Here is a 16567-nt window from a genome sequence, read left to right on the forward strand (position 1 = left end):
GTATTAGCGGTTTTACCTTTTCCAGAGGGATATTATATAATATAAAAAAAATTATACTTTTATAATTATATAATTAATTTATATATAAAGGTTTAAGTAAGGCCTATCCTAGCCTTTTATAGCTATCCTAGAATTTTGTGACTAACTAAGTGGGAGTCCACTTAGTCACCAACGGGTAGAAAACTGAGAACGCTTGGCTGCTTTTGTGTGTGGCTTACTCGGGCCCAGGTAACCAAGCCCAGGGAATTCCTCCACCAGTACACAATGGTGCAGTTAGTGCTAGTCATAGCTGTCTGCTGACAGTAGTCGACTCCAAATCACTCCATGTCGGCACCATTCCGACTGCCAAGTTGACATTCAATGTTGTGACATTGACCACACGCCGGCAACATGGCAACATGCAACTCAAGGAGTACATACGGTTTCCCCTTTGACCGTTGAGCGCAGAACCGCGGCAGAGCCGCCCGAAGTGTGAAAAAAAATAGTGAGGAAAGAAAGAAAGAATAGTGAGAAAAGAGGGAAAAGGGAGTAAACAAGCAAGACTAATAAGACTGAACGCAATATCCTTTCCTGATGTCAGCAAGTGGTCCTGCAGTGCCGCACCACGTATAATACCGTACAAAGATAGCCGATTCAGCCATGGTGGGTGGGTTCACTGTCTGCTGGGATGCAGGGCTGTGTTGGCCAAATATAGCTCCAGAAGTTTGGCCATAACCCGCATGCTCTTCGAGTTTAGAGCACATGTCGATGTCAATGTCTAACGACTTCAATGTTTAGTTGACCTCCTTTGTTGAAAGGGCGCACAAGTGTCAGACATTCTTTGCCACCTGGCTGTCAGTCCGTCATGGCATCAGAAGTCAGCAAATGTCGTCCTGCTCTGTCATTTTACAGGAAACTGCGATTCTATTGACCATATTGTATCATGTAGTACATGTACCTTGTAGAGCCCAAGCTTTGGGAGGGGAGTATCATGTCAAGTGGAGAATGCTAGCAGCAACCAAAATGCACGTTTGCGGTCCAGATGTCTAGTGCGCCTTGTGAGAGGTTCGGGCTGTCATGAGGACAAAGTCAAGACTATGGCAATGAAGCCATTCGTGGAGGTAGCGTTTCCTGGCACATGCACCTACGGAGCACACATCGGCCGACTGCTGTAGGTGCTTCCCAGGTCAAAAAGGGCAATAGGAAGCATCTGTAGCCACCACTTATTATTCGTGTACGACCCTCTCGGTGTCGATATCGTTTCTGAGTGGACGATGCTGTCCATCAGTCGCGACATCTCACGCGCTTGGTGACGTACTCGTCGTCAACGTCACCGGTGGAAGTAACCAACGGGACAGCCGTGATCCCACCTTGGAGAAGCTCGGACAGCATTGATGGCCTCGTTCACTCGTTGCACAAGCGTTACTACGAAATCGACTTCGCATTCGAGTCTGCCGCCGACATTTGCGTCGGAACCATTCCAAAATTAGCTCTTTGAGCGTCCTCTACAGTCGAGACGAGCGAGCCGTTCACAGCCGTTTCTTCTCGCAACAGCAACCGTCGGCGCCAGATTTTGCAGCTAACCACAACAATGAGTAAGAGTAGGAAAGATGACGAAACGCCAGGTAAGCAGGTTTTTAAGCTTTCGCTGTGTTCAGGCGCCCTAGTCGCGCCAGAGCTGTTTTGCTCATTTTACTCCTCGGTCAATTTTGGCGATGCAGTAAGCATTACCAGGCGGTATCAAGCACCCAAATTGGCCCCTTGTTACAAGTAATGCATGGGGTACGCCCGCCGACAAGTATCATGGGTGGCTCTAGATACATGTGCCATAGTAGATGTGCCGGGGGATGCTAGGAGGCACTCCATCCAGTCCGTTGGCATTGCTCAACACTTGTTCTTTTCACCATTATCCGCGCGAAACTCCTTCTCCGGAGGACAAATTCAGCCAAGACCATTCAAAGGTCAGCCTCAGCACGCGATAACCTTGTTTCCCTTGGGTCAAGGGCCAGATGTCGCATTTGAGCCATCTGACCTCTGGCGAACCGCCCGAGTGTGGTTGCCAGGATTTATTATTATCGATTTTAATTACTATTGCATGCGCCCCAGAACGGCCCCCACTTCCCAAGATTTGACGGGTCAACGACAGCCAAAGCTCAACACTGAACCCTGTGCTGGCATTGGCACCTTTCAAATCCGCCTGAACCCGGCGGGGCAGCGACGTGAACACTTCAGGCAGTATGCATCGCCACATGCTCTACGACGGACGCATCTTGTTCAACTAGGGTCAGGCCAGTTGACAAACACGCACTTGAACACTAGATCAGGCATTCAGGCTACTCAAGTACTTCCTTCCTACCTCCATATATATCGTGCCCATCCAGCAAGCGGTGTCACGGTTGTGCGAGCTCTGCTGTGTCCAGCCTCGCTGCAACTCCACTCGAGCATCCATCTTCCCAACGCCCACGCCAACGGCAACGGCTACGGCAACGGCAACGGCATTGACGGAGACTTTTGTTGGCTGTCTTGATGCCTACTTACCTTTGCCTCCTCCCTCTTCGCGGCCGAGCTGTGCGTCAATAGTAAAACGGTTAGAACCCGAATCAGTCCTACCGCATTTCCAAACAGTTGAGCACTTGACGGACGACCTACTTTGGTACCTACCGACCGCCTCATCTGTCTGCGTTAACCCGAACCTGCATCCTAAGGCTCGAGCCTTCTATTTTGAGTCTACGAATGCTCAAACTACGCCCTCATGGGTAAATAATTTACGTTTGAGTGAAAGACGACTAACTCGCACCCGTGTTTCCTTATTAGAAGCCCAAGCCAGGTTCCCGTCATTGTCGAGCGAGATGGCACCTCAGTTCGGGGCGACTTTCGTGCCCGGAGGCTTCGATGATTACTACCTGCCCGAGGTCGTGGCCCCTTCTCCGCAGAGGTACGTTCCGCGCAATATGTCTACTAGGTTGTCTATCCCGCCTGCATATTACCTGAAGCGTGATTCTGGTTCGGTTCGGATACTCATTGTTGCTGAGTTTCGGCATTCTATTGTTGGCCTTGTGGGGCGCCATGCTAACAGCTCTCTCTATCACCAACGTCCAGGGTCACCCCTCAAGTTCCCCAAAATATGCAAGATGACTTGCAGCGCCTAGAATTAGAGGCCACAGATAGTGAAAAGCGAGAAACTCGCGAAGCCCCGTCACAATACGGCCGACAACCATCGCTGTCTACAATCACGCCACATCACTCTTACCCCCAAACTGATCAGTCAAGAGTGCCAAACACGGTTGCGACCGAAGTCGACAGCGATATAACGGCATACAAAGATACCGAGGGTCGGGCACAGCGACTTGACACCATGGGGCGCGATGCCCCGTCTTTTTCTCCGTTTCCCAAGGTCGCTGGCGACAACATTCCTCCGGCCGATGATTCAAAAGAGGAAATTCTGTGGAATGCTCGCAAACACGTTTTGCATTCGCAGGATGTGAGGATGCAGATCAGCTGGGCTGGGGACGTCCTGATCTGGGCCGAAATTGCTATGGATGCCGTGGCACGAGAATCTGCAGAAAAACCCCGGCCAGCTACACCTCGCATCGAACACGAACTACGACTAGACGCGCTGAATATCGTTAATTACTTGGCCGGACAGGAGCACCCCCAGGCTTTGTACATGCGCTCCAAGTGGCTAGAGTTCGGCAAGTTTGGACACCGGGTCGATAAACGTGAAGCGTATAGCGGCTACAAGCGAGCAGCAGAGCTAGGGAACGCAAGATCTGAGTATCGCATGGGCATGCTTTATGAGCAGTCCAACGACATGTCCAAAGCCAAAGAGCACTACTACAAAGGCATGAGCTTGAAGGACTCGGCAGCCCTATATCGTATGGGCATGATGAGTCTCCTTGGGCAGCACGGTGAGACCAAGGACTACGCTGTCGGGCTGGAACGTATTCGGGCTGCCGCAGATAGCTCTGATGAGGACGCGCCACAAGGTTCATACGTGTACGGCATGTTGGTAGGCCGCGACTTGCCAGACATCAACGTCCCCGACGGTCTGCTGCCGTATAATTTGGAGACAGCCAAAATGTATGTTGAGAAAGCGGCGTATCTCGGGTTTGCCAAAGCCCAACTGAAGATGGGTCAAGCTTACGAACTCTGCCAACTCGGTTGCGAGTTTAATCCGTCCTACTCGCTGCATTACTATGGCTTGGCCGCCAAACAAGGACTTCCAGAAGCTGCTCTCGGCGTCAGTCGATGGTTTTTGTTTGGCTACGAAGGTGTATTCAAGAAGAACGAGGAGCTCGCTTTCAAGTATGCACAGGAAGCTGCTGCCGCTAGGCTTCCAACTGGCGAGTTCGCTATGGGTTACTATTACGAAATCGGCATCCACGTGAACCAGAGTATCCCGGATGCGCGAAAATGGTATCAGCTCGCAGCCGATCATGGAAACAAGGATGCCATTGGCCGTCTGGAATCTCTCAGTCATGACAAGAGCCTCTCGAAACAAGACCACGAGACGACGACCTTAACACGAATCAAGTCTCAGCACGGTTCCCAGAGAGGCAAGCGACCAGATCGTTTCAAGCAGCCTCAACATATGCCCACACTGAGTGAAACGACACCGCTTTCGCCAACAGACAATAAACCACACCTCTCACAACCGGCGTACACAAAATCTCATTCGGCAACGGCTTCGCCGCGTCTATCTCCTCAGCCGTCTCCTGGCATCAAACCAACCATTGTTTCGGAGCAGGCAAACCTCCCGGATCCATCAAGGGCCTCCCTCGTGGGGACTGATCGACCTCAAGCATTTAATATCAGACTCGAAGGAAACGCACCGCAGCCCATGCGTTCGCACTCCGCGGCACCGTATCCAGATGACGATAGGCCCGCACCTCTTAACGTGAACCGCCCTCATTCCACAGCGCCATATCCTGAAGACGACGTTCCGGCGCCGTCTAGAAGAAGATACGCTCCCGGTCTGCAGCCTGCTCATGGCCCGCAAGCAGATAGACCATCAAGTGCCTTTGGTATCAAGCCTCAGTCTGCTGGGCCGCGTCCCATTCCCATATCCCACTCGACAGGTAGTTTGCAGCCTCCTGCACAAGCCGGTCCTCCTCAAAGCCGAGTTGCGTCTGCCGGGTGGGAACCTCAGGGTCATCCTGGCGCGTACAGACAACCAAGCCCTGGACCTGGTTTAAGCGGTCAACGGCCTCATCCCGGTGATCCCATGTATGGTCGATCAGACAGCGCTCAGCCTCCCATTAGCGGAAACATGGCTGGCGGGAAGTTACAGAAACAACCCGGCCAACAGCCATACTCCTCGGTATCGCCAACTAGCGCCGATTTCGGGCGAGACTATGGACCCCGTACATCATCACGCCCTGCGTCGGAGATGCCACCACAGCATGACCTGAGAAATAATTCCCATGGTTATGAGCGATTTTCCAGAGTGCCAGGAGCCACAGGTCGCCCTGAAAGACTTAGTTCCCTGCCACCACAGGATACCCATCAGCCGCCGAGAGTGTCGACGGGCTTTGGACAAACAACATCTAGCCAACATCGGCCTGGCCCTGTGTCCGGCAAACCAGCAAGTGCTCCGCCAAATGCCACGGGAAAGCGACCCTCTGAGGCGAATCATCCGTCTGGTCCCGCTACTCAAAGTGCTGCAAGCGCCCCTGCAAAGCCTGCCAAAGGACCTGCAACGTTTGAAGATATGGGAATTCCACAGGGGAAGCAAGATGGCGACTGTGTAAGTATCAGAAGGGTAGCCTATTAAAGTTATTCGCGAGGCTAACAGTGGGTTGTCAGGTCGTAATGTGAATGATGTTTGAGATGGGTCGAATAGACAGGTACGTTCTACTACTGCGAGTGCGGCAACGGCTATGGCTACGGCTAACAATAGTGTCATGTAGTGGGATTGGATACCTCGGCGGGGACTTGATGTGGTGCATTTCCAGTTAATGAGAGGTTATCTTTTTCCATTGCTGGATAAAGTGGGACGATGATGTGTGATGGAAGAAATGCGAGCTTGCAGCATTGGCAGTGTAGAGAATGGATGAGGCACCAGATTCATGCAAAGGGGGCATTTGTAAGACGTTTTTGCAGCGCGCAAGGGTTATGTCTGGTGCAGCTTGCCAAAACTTTCCGGCCACTTCGCACCACGGTTTCCGGAGATCCTGTCTTTGCACTCGAATTATATCTAGCATTGCCCCTCCTCTACATATTTTAACTAGTACGTACAAAGAGACGGGATACGAGAAGGCATGTAGGCAACATCTAGCCTCTTGAGCGAATAGACTTACCATGAAGAGCTGTCGGCGCCGTATATTTTGATGCCCTACTTACCTAGTAATGAAGTATCTACCTAGGTAGGTAGCCGATGGCGAGACACAAGGGTCATTTGATCCAACCTAACACTATGAGGAGTTGCAATCTAAAGTGTGAAGGGTCATACCACAGAAGAACAATGTACCACAGAATGGCCACAGAAGTAGGCGTGGATGCCGAATAGCTGCTCAACTGACGTCCTTAAACCTACCTACTAGGTATCTAGAGGTATTCATTGGGAAAGGCGAGACTCTTCCCCCGAGTCTCTTCGGAGTACATGTAGGTGACAAGAGCGACTCTGCGAGGCACTAGGCGCTCAGAAACACCATGGAAATGTCGGGAAAGGAGAATCATCTTGACTACCTAGGCATCTAAAATCCAAATGCTAGTGGTGATTTCAGTTGTGTGAGACGGCGCGCTCGCTGGTTTCTTCTATACATCCAAGCGAGTTGCATACTTACTAGTAACTACAGTAAGCCAGGCCTGTAAAGATAGCCTTCGTGAGGCTTTTTTTTTATCGTTATTGGGTGATTGTCGTTAAATACTCCGCACCCTAGGTACATACTACTAGGTATGTTACGCAACTCTCGACCCCACATACCCCGTGCCGTGCCGTGCCGTGCCGTGTCGTAGCCGAAACCTTTTCAATGTTCCCGACTCCCGAGGCTTCGACTAGGAGTGCACGATCTGCCACTACTCCCAGAACCCTGTGGACTACATTAATAAATAATTAACGAAATTGTGTGCTGGCCCGGAGCGGAGCATCCGGGCTAATACTCATAGCCGGCGGCATGTCTATATAAACCTCGGACGCAGACGTCATGGCACGCCGATGGATGTAAACGACGGTGATGATTTCGGACTGGACGAGCCCACCATGGCCGAAAACCAGCTGCCAAGTGCTCTTCTTAGTCGTGTTGTAAACCGGGTTGTGTCGAGATCAAGCTACGACCCCGGGCCTCCTCCAGATGGTGGTTGGCTGGCCTGGACTCGATGTAAGTTGTAACTTCTCAAAGGAAGAGGAAAACAAGAACGCAGCTCGTCTCAATTTGTTTCCCGTCATCGCCTCCATATGGAAGACCCAGACCCAGGTCCCGTCCCTCTGAATGGTTCTCTGGACTACTCACACAAACAACTAGGCCTTGTTGGTCATCTCGTCATCTTCAATACATGGTATGTCATGCATACACTGGACCACAACAGACTCGGATGCTTGCGGTGCTGTGTGAATTGCTCCTCCCACCCCCTTTCCAGATATACAGTTTCACCACACGGCCATGTTTTAGCTGACTTTCTTTGTTCTGTTTTCCAACTAAAGGGGTTGCATCAACTCCTTGGGCACTTTCCAGACATACTACACTCAACTTTTGCACAGGGCACCGAGAAACGTGTCGTGGATAGGCTCAATTAATGTCTTTCTCCTCTTCTGCGTGGGCACCCTCACCGGCCGTCTCGTGGATGCAGGATGCAGGCTATTTCCGTGCTGTTTTCTTGCTCGGTACCGTTCTGCTGGGCGTGGGCATCTTTGCAATTTCCCTATGTTCCGAGTATTGGCACTTTCTACTGGCCCAGGGCCTGTGTCTGGGCATTGGCCACGGGTGTCTTTTTTGTCCCACGTTGGCAGTTCTGTCCACGTACTTTCTTCGTCGAAGAGCATTGGCCTTGGGGGTTGCTTCTTGTGGCAGCGTGACGGGTGGACTCGTGTCAAGAGTCTCTCAATATGCTTCTCAATCTCGACGATGTTGCACCAAATTACCTAGCGGATCAAATCGGGGCAATCAACGTTTTCGTCGACCAGGCGCCCTGGGGGTTGTGAATTGGGTGGCCACTTGACCGAGACCACCATTTTCCAAGCCTGGCTTCTTGCCTGGGTATAGGCGCTCCCAACTCGACCAAGTGAATTAACAGATTGGGCAAGGCTGCAGATGCATGTGAGCATTCAGAGTTCCTGAAGCTCTAGCGCGAGGCGGGTCAGCTGGCCATGTAATGCAACTACCGGTGGCGTGCACCAGACTTGAGCACCGGGAAGTGGCGAGAACAATCGTGAAGGGTGTGCGCGCTTGGCGATGCCAGCTTTGCACAAGGCTTTTCGTGACTCGCAAAATTGGTAGTCTGCATCTTACTGTGCAATAATACGTAGTGTTGTCGCAAGGCGACATCGATGGAAGTTGCGCCCACTTTGTGACTCCTGTGGAGAAGACTTCGAGATTTGGGTCCATGTCGTGTTCGGGACTTACCTAAACAATGTAGTACTCTCCGTAATTATGTACCTACATGTAGGTACTTTACCCAGGTGTGTACAAGCTGGCTCGGATCGCTTGTTGGTGGCGCCCGGCCAAGCAAGCACGGGGTCACTGGCTGTGGCGGCAGACTGCCTGTACATGCACGCACACTCTAAAATAATGCACACACGCATGCCGATCACAAAGGCTGACGGGTGGCCCCTTGGCTTGCGGCAGTCCTGGTCGGGGTCTGGCGGCCAAAGTGGCTGGCTGGCTATGACAACCTTTCTGTTCCTGAAAGTATAACCGGTGCCGTCTCGTGCATCACGAGTACGACCTCATGTTCTCATGTGTCATCCTATAAGACTCATTCTTTCTCTGCCATCTGCGCCCCCTTTCTCCAACGTCCTCTTTACCGTGTCAGTATATCGCCTGGTTTTCCTGCTGTGATTTTTTATTTCTCTACTTATCGGAGGCGTCTGCTAGCAGTTTTGCAGCCTCTCTTCCAGCACGCAGCGTTTGTAGATGCCGCCTGATCCTGCCTCAATCCCCCAATCACCCGCCCCATCTGCGACTTGCTGATCCATGGTAAGTAACTTATTGCCAGCCTAGCCATACCCAAGAAATCTCCGTTCCTCCTCTCCTCCCTCGCTTCCCCCCGAAGTAAGCTCTCAGATTTTGACCGTTCTCACAACAGGAGTCTGAGCAAAGCCCACTCCTCGGCAACGAGAACCAATCCCATGAAAATGGCAGACGTCATCATAGCCGAAGGGATTCAAGGTGGTCACGACTCCGCGAAATCGGAATTTTCGTTTGGGCCTTGATCGCTACTGCTGCCGTCATTATCATAGCCATCGCCACCCAGCATGATCAACAGACGTCCAGGCCAGACCCCGACCCTCGACCAACCAAGCGCAATCTTGTCTTTATGGTCTCAGATGGCATGGGCCCTGCCTCACTATCACTGACCCGCAGCTATCGTCAGCACGTCGAGGGTCTCCCTGAGCACGACACACTCGTCTTGGACAAGCACTTCTGGGGCTCTAGTCGGACACGGTCTAGCAGCTCCCTGGTCACCGACAGTGCCGCTGGTGCCACCGCCTTCTCCTGCGGCAAAAAGAGCTACAATGGTGCCATTTCAATGCTTCCCGACTTTCAGCCTTGTGGCTCTGTTCTCGAAGCTGCAAAGAGGGCCGGGTACGCCACGGGTCTGGTCGTCACTACCGACATCACCGACGCAACTCCGGCCTGTTTTGCAAGTCATGTCCTGATTAGGCAGATGCAGGACGCCATTGCCTTGCAAGAAGTCGGTCATGGACCTCTTGGCCGCTCAGTTGACCTCATGCTAGGTGGTGGACGATGCCATTTCATGCCCAACTCTACTGCCGGTAGCTGTCGTTTGGATGACATTGATGTCGTTGCCTTGGCGCAGGAAAAGTATGGGTGGTCGTATGCCGACAGCCGCCAGGCTTTCGATGCTCTCCATGCAGGTCAAAATGTCAACTTGCCGTTATTAGGATTGTTCGCCTCATCAGACATCCCTTTCGAACTGGACAGAAGGAACATGAATGACGTTTATCCAAGTCTCAGCGAAATGGCCCAGACTGCACTACGTACTCTGGAAAAGGCTACTGACAAAAGCGATAAAGGCTTTTTCCTCATGATCGAGGGTAGCCGAATCGATCATGCTGGCCACATCAATGATCCCGCCGCTCAGGTACGAGAGGTCCTGGAATACGATAAAACATTCAAGGCCGTGTTGGATTTCATCGATGACACTACTACTGAAACCATTCTCGTTGCAACCAGTGACCATGAGACCGGTGGGCTGGCTACCGCTCTCCAGGAGCCTGGCCACCTTCCAGTTTATAACTGGTATCCGCATGTACTCGCCAATGTCTCTGCCTCGTGCGAAAGCCTGGCTAAGTCGTTACAGAGTCATGTGTCCAACATGCCTGCTTCTATTTCCAAGCAACAGCTCAAATCATGGATAAACGAAAAGCTTGTTATTCCCGGCCTGGGTGTCACTGATGCCACCGATGATGAGCTTTCGCTTCTTGCTAATGACCCCGAGGCTTCTGTCAATACCTTTGCTGCTATTATCTCTCTTCGTGCACACGTTGGCTGGAGCACGCATGGTCACACAGCCGTCGACGTCAATGTCTACAGCTCTGGCGGCCCAGAGACTGAACGAATTCGAGGCAACGTTGAGAATACCGAAATAGGACACTTTCTCAGCCACTATCTAGAGGTAGATGTTGATGAGATCACACAGGAACTTCAACAGAAAGCTCGGATCAGCGACGACAACAGTTTTCATGCAACTCAGGATCCAAAAGAGACTGGAGATTGGGCGTCCGGTAAGTATCATACCTTTGAAGACTGATGATGAGACGGAAGCGGGATATTTCACATTTATATTGCGAATTTTACGAGTTCATGCCTTCAGCAAAGGGGGCGGGGGGGATTGCAAGCATTCACACCCACCATATTGACATCGACATCCGTTCATCTTGTCAGGGAAGAGAGGGTAGCATATCAGCAGGGTTTTGGTATTACTGTTTAGTAGGCTCATTATTAGTCGCATTCGCCAGGGATGTGCACCATATGAAGTTGATTCCATTAGATGGACGATTGTATATAAAACATTATGCAAAGGGTTGCCCAGGAAGCTCTCGAAACGCCTTGCTTTAACCATAAAGTGAAATCGTGACATCACCAAGTCAGTGTCTATAAGTGAAAGTGATGCGTCATCAGTACAGAAATATGTAACTGTCAGCCCCATTATTCGGCACGAATGTGGCAAAAGGGCCGCTAACGGGCGAGTACCGGACTCAGTTGCATGATATCGACCGGAGCAGACTTCTCGGGGTCTCTGAGATCATTTAAGGGATCTGACATGGCGAATTTCATGGCGACGGTTGCTGGCTTGGTCCTTCTTCAACATTGTACCGCACATATAACCTATCCAAGAAGTGTGAGTGGCGAATTCCATTTGGCCTCGCCTGTGCAAACTTTTCGATCGCCTCTTGGACACTAAACCCGCAACGTTCAACAAGATAGCACACTATGAAGTAGCCAGTACGGTTGAAGCCATAGTGACAGTGCACGCCCACAACACACTTCTCAGAATGTTCCCAGCCCTCTGTATCAGCCCGCTCCATCTGGGCATTCCGTAATTTATCAACAAGCTTGATAAACAGTTCGACCTCTTTCGGCTGAGGCGGAATCTTGGACACAGTGGGGAACTTGTGGTAATGCACACCACCTCGTTCGAGGCCTCGCGGGTCATAAACCGGCTGGTCTCTAGAAATATCGATGACATCCTTGACAACATGACTCCATGTCCCAACGAATTCAGAGGGGGAGTGCACGTCGTCGGCTTCTCGGAGTGTCTTCAAGGCGCGAAAAATGGGACGTCCCTCGGGTCCAATTTCTTCAGATACCGGCGCGACTGACTTCCATTTGATTAAGTTCTTGACGTCCCATTTCCCCTCACGGGACAAGTACTGCAGCTGCCAAGCTAATGACAATCTTTGGGTAATATGACAGGCGAGGAAATCTGAGATAAGCCCGGCCAACACTCTTGAGCACCGTGGCATATACAGAAGAGCATGGTTCGCTGGTGAAGGCATCACGAACGACTGGACTACCGGCGTCGGGTGAGCAGGCTGCGGAGGCACAAATGCAGGCGATTCTAGCGGAGTCGACGGCTCATCATCAGCATTGTCGATGCTGGCCGCTCCAATCTTGTCCGTCGCAAAACTCTCCTCTGTAAGATCGTAGATTGTATCGCTGGTCTGCGATGGAACCTGTGTAGGTGACTGGCTCGATATTGCCAACTCTTCCTGATTTGTGTGTTCATCGTTAGATTGCGTGCTGTTTGTACGATGATTCAGCACCTGAAGGATCTTGTCGACCTCCCCCGGTGGTGTCAAATGATCGTCTTCGCCCGCAATAAGATATACCGGCACCTTCACCCCGGCCCACGTATCAAGGCTGGGCAGCCCTCCTATGGGTTTGCCATTCTCATAGACTGGAAGAGCACCATATGCCATACGTCTCCATACCGGGGTTCTGCTCTGTTGGTTAAACCGATATTGCATCACTCTCAACTCCAAATCTGCCTCCTTCCCTACAAAACGGGACACACTCGGACTGTACGGACCTCCGATACCGTCCCAGGCTCGCCAGAGTGAGAACATCCAGCCGGGCATCCACAAAAGTCGCTTCAAGAGAGAAGACCTTTGCTGGTCTGGGGGACCCGCCGTTGGACACACCGCAACAACGGCGACAACATATTTTGACAAACTAGTCTGATGCGAAACACTTTTGCTTGCAAGCTGCGCGGCTAGCATGGTACCCATGCTATGTCCAATTAGGATTATGCCTTGGCCATGTTCATTATCACGGTGATCCTCAATTACGAGCTCCAATAATTCACCCAAGGCTTCCGGTGTGTAGGCATCCCATGACGTGACAGCATATCGTGAACGCCCTCCTCCGGGAAAATCCACGGATAGGCAGGAAGCGAGGTCGACAAGGCTATTCAACAGCGGATAGAACTGCGCAACAGAACCGCCCAGACCTGGTATGCAGACCACGAGCGGCAACGGCGCAGGCGTCCTTGGAAGTTCTGCGGCCTTAGGATGTGGTCTGAAAAATACCCTTATATCAGGATACTCGAAACGACTCGTCTTGTACGTCTTGAGCTGCGAGTGATCTCTCAGCAAGGGGGGGTCCGTTGTATGAGGACCCGTGTCGACATATTCGCCCGCTGTGGGCAACGGTTCATGCGCTCCAGCCATCTAGAGTGAGGCTGTTTGGGAAGAGCTCGTTTGACGGTGTTGGTGTTGGGGATTAATATCAGGCTGTGCTGAAGTTTCCCAGGGCCGCAAACGCACCGCGTGTAGGGCAGGCATACGAGGGCGAGACAGTTTCGCTGACCAGCGACAGCCAAGTACCGTGTGACGCTTAAGACTCTCGGCTTGCGTACCTCGAGCGAAAATTCATGCTCTCGAAAATCATTACAAGGGTGTAGGAACGGTGAAGTCTAGAAAGGGCTGCGTTGGGCAAGCTTCTAGGATCATGGCCAATCAGTTGTCACGTATGCGCCTCTGACCACTGAGACTGGCAGGAGCAACGCGCCGTACTGTTTTGACGGAAAACCCCAATGCGGCCCTGTTCTGCGCAGGACCTGCCTGGTACTTGGTACGCATGCAAATAGCTTACCCTGCAACCATCTCGCCCGGTTATAAATACTACAATAATTGCTGAGCAGCTGGATGATATGTATCATGGTGCGGGTTTGACACCACTTTGTGATTTTTTTTAAGCTATGCCAGAAGCACGAGTGTCATTGACGCCCGAACTGGTTGAGGTTTGCCGTTGGAGGATCCAGAAACGAACACAAAAGCGAAACACGTCAAGGGATGATTCAATTCAAGCGCACACAATATATCAAGATTCAACCCAAGGAGACCATGGGAAAACTTCCATATAGGCCGGATGTAATGATTATATCCATACAAGTTATCTACACCATGTCACTAAGCCAAGCACCAAGACATTTGAATTCAGCGTGGCCATACAAAGCAATGTCAGAGTATGCACGACAACACATTTGCCAAACGAGGCACCTTATGCCTCAGCTCCTACGCCCTCCTTCCATCCAATGGGTATCAAAGCTGCTGCAACCTCAGAGACGCCTCGTTCGGTGGCAAGTAGGTTGAACTGTGCAGCTGCGTTTCTTGTGTCTAAAACTTCCACCCTCATTCCTAGCTCGGCAATGTGCTTCTTAGTTTCTGGGCTGAGTGGGAGGTTGTGCTTTCCGACACCAATGACGAGTAAATCTAAGCAAAGAGGCCCGTTAGAATATGATGGCTCCAGATGTATTTTGGCGTATTGCCACCGCCATGGGGCCTGGGTTGACCGTGGCGGTGATAGCGAAACAAGCCTCGCCGACGAAAAGGCTTGCCCAAGAAGGAGTGTTGGAACATACCCGGTCTTGGCCAGAGGAGATCAAATATCCCGAATACCTCCTTAGGGAGATCGAATTGGCCCTTCTTGTTTACAAGTTCCATTGATCCCGTTGCCTCCCATGGTCTCCACGCAAAGGCCTCCCCGTTCACCAACAGGGCTCCATTACCACCCGTGATTGTAAGACCGCTATTAAGGCCAAACCCGTCATACATACAAACGTCGACCGATGTGGAGGGCGCGGGCATGTCCCCTAACATGTCCAATTCGGAAAAGTTGGTTGGCGGCGGTTCGGACGGTACATCTCGCCGTGAGCGGAGGAAACGGGTACATGTCTGCAGTGTTCGAAGATGATTCCCATAACCAGTATTCTGCGTACGAGCCCTGGGTAAGGATGCAGCTAGAGCTGAATGCTGCGACCGAAACGTGTGAGACCAATTGCGACAGCTACGGCCCCAGAATGTACGCCGCCAGTCTCTGGAACAGCACCGCAGGGCACTTGTCATAACTTAAATATTGTGGACGTTGCTCGCCTAGAGTGCGATCGTAATTTTGATAGAGCTGAGAAGACAACTGAGGTCGGATTTGCCGTGCGTACCGGAGTGTGGGATAAAGATGTAGTTGCGTATGATCATTCTAAGTTCGCGTGCGTCAGTCCTTGGTTTGTAGAAGCTCCAGTGAAATTCGCTGGGACGCCACTTTGGCACAGCCTGTCCCGCGATTTGACAGCTATGGTTATTCTACCACCCGATATTGAGCGCAGGCGACGATTCTGTCAGTATGGTAGAAGGCACGGTAGCATCCAATTCGGGAGAGTGCTTCTTTTTTCTCAGGCCATTTTCTGTACGACATTCACTCGTCCCTACCCTAGGGACGTATACATATCTTGGTAGGTGATGCGCGCTGGTATTACACATGGTCGCAATTACATCATGATCATAAATCACATCTGGACAACAAATGCGCTGAATCGTTGTCGCAACACATTGGTGATCGATCCGAAAAAGTGCCAACTTGATGTTTCTCATTCGAATCACCAAGAAAGAAAAGCAGCCTTAACGACAGCAGGAGACCGGATTTTCCGGCCCAGTCCCCAATGTATCATGCAGTCCCTTTTTGTCCTAATGAACACCAAAGCAATGAACCGTTCCCCTCAAAGAGTTCCTTGCCAAACACGCAGTAAGCCCGACACTTCATTGAAATATATTTATTTCTTCTTCTGGCTCTGCTCCTGTTCCTTCAGCACCTTCTTGACAATCTTCTGCTCCTCGATCAAGAAGGCTCGGACAATACGGTCACGGACACAGCCGCCGCATCTCGATCCTCCGTAGGCACGCTGAACAGTCTTCTGAGGCTTCGAAATCTGGGAGTATTCTCGGGGGCGGAGGGCGGGAATCTAGTACCAAAGCTTGTTAGCTATCTGATTTCCAAGTTTGGTTTCGCGATAGGACTGCCCGCTGCCATGCGCCAATGATCTTGAGACTGAGGTTTAGGTCTGTATGGCCCTATGGCCACGCCATTGCCATGTTCCCAAACGCATTCATGACAAAGTGAGAAACCGTCATGCCATCTCGCAACATGCCATCCCCTCAACCAGTACTCCTCCTATTCGAATAGATCGTTGTCGGGTTCGGTAAACACTTACGCCAGATAGCTTGGAGCCACAGTCGCCGCACTTGGGGACAGTGCCTCGCTTCTTAATGTGCAACAGTCGGAGCTCGCCACCGGGAGTCTTAACGACTCGGGTTCGGTTGGAACGAGTGTTGTAGCTGTGGACAACATGTTAGCTGTATGGTCGTGGATGCAAATAACATGAAATTAATTTCGCATCTAGACGCTGACTATAAAACTCACCCGTTGCGGCGGCGGTAGGTAACTCGTTGGGTCGCCATTGTTGCTTGTCGTGCTGGGAGTGTACAATGAGGATCTCACCAGGGAACGAGGAATTTCGAGATTTGGGTAAAATTTGTGTGGGCAGAAAGACAGAGTTGTGCCCGCTAATGCAGCGAATCAGAGTGAATATCTTGCGTTACTGGACCCACTATTAGTCACGTGGATGCCGC

General features: G+C 51.4%; 5 protein-coding genes across 5 annotated transcripts; 2 read left to right on the forward strand and 3 right to left on the reverse strand.

Moving 5' to 3' along the window:
- Positions 1-2828: 2828 nt before the first annotated feature.
- MAA_02508 (Tetratricopeptide-like helical) lies at positions 2829-5796 on the forward strand (the record flags this gene model as incomplete). Its single annotated transcript, XM_007820506.2, has 3 exons — positions 2829-2914; positions 3079-5725; positions 5785-5796. 3 exons carry the CDS (start codon positions 2829-2831, stop codon positions 5794-5796), a joined length of 2745 nt encoding a protein of 914 aa, XP_007818697.2.
- A 3314-nt stretch (positions 5797-9110) lies between these two features.
- MAA_02507 (alkaline phosphatase) lies at positions 9111-10911 on the forward strand (the record flags this gene model as incomplete). The annotated part of the gene is made up of 2 exons (XM_007820505.1): positions 9111-9113; positions 9223-10911. The coding sequence occupies 2 exons, from the start codon at positions 9111-9113 to the stop codon at positions 10909-10911; spliced, it is 1692 nt and encodes a 563-aa protein (XP_007818696.1).
- A 523-nt stretch (positions 10912-11434) lies between these two features.
- On the reverse strand, positions 11435-13333 carry MAA_02506 (dual specificity phosphatase catalytic domain protein; the record flags this gene model as incomplete). Its single annotated transcript, XM_007820504.1, has 1 exon — positions 11435-13333. One exon carries the CDS (start codon positions 13331-13333, stop codon positions 11435-11437), a length of 1899 nt encoding a protein of 632 aa, XP_007818695.1.
- An 832-nt stretch (positions 13334-14165) lies between these two features.
- Positions 14166-14752, reverse strand: MAA_02505 (DUF498 domain protein; the record flags this gene model as incomplete). The annotated part of the gene is made up of 2 exons (XM_007820503.1): positions 14166-14377; positions 14527-14752. The coding sequence occupies 2 exons, from the start codon at positions 14750-14752 to the stop codon at positions 14166-14168; spliced, it is 438 nt and encodes a 145-aa protein (XP_007818694.1).
- A 959-nt stretch (positions 14753-15711) lies between these two features.
- MAA_02504 (Ribosomal protein L34Ae) lies at positions 15712-16396 on the reverse strand (the record flags this gene model as incomplete). Its single annotated transcript, XM_007820502.1, has 3 exons — positions 15712-15900; positions 16150-16273; positions 16359-16396. 3 exons carry the CDS (start codon positions 16394-16396, stop codon positions 15712-15714), a joined length of 351 nt encoding a protein of 116 aa, XP_007818693.1.
- Between the last annotated feature and the right edge of the window lie 171 nt (positions 16397-16567).

The sequence above is a fragment of the Metarhizium robertsii genome, assembly GCF_000187425.2.
Source record: "Metarhizium robertsii ARSEF 23 chromosome Unknown MAA_Scf_1, whole genome shotgun sequence".
NCBI classification, from domain to species: domain Eukaryota; kingdom Fungi; phylum Ascomycota; class Sordariomycetes; order Hypocreales; family Clavicipitaceae; genus Metarhizium; species Metarhizium robertsii.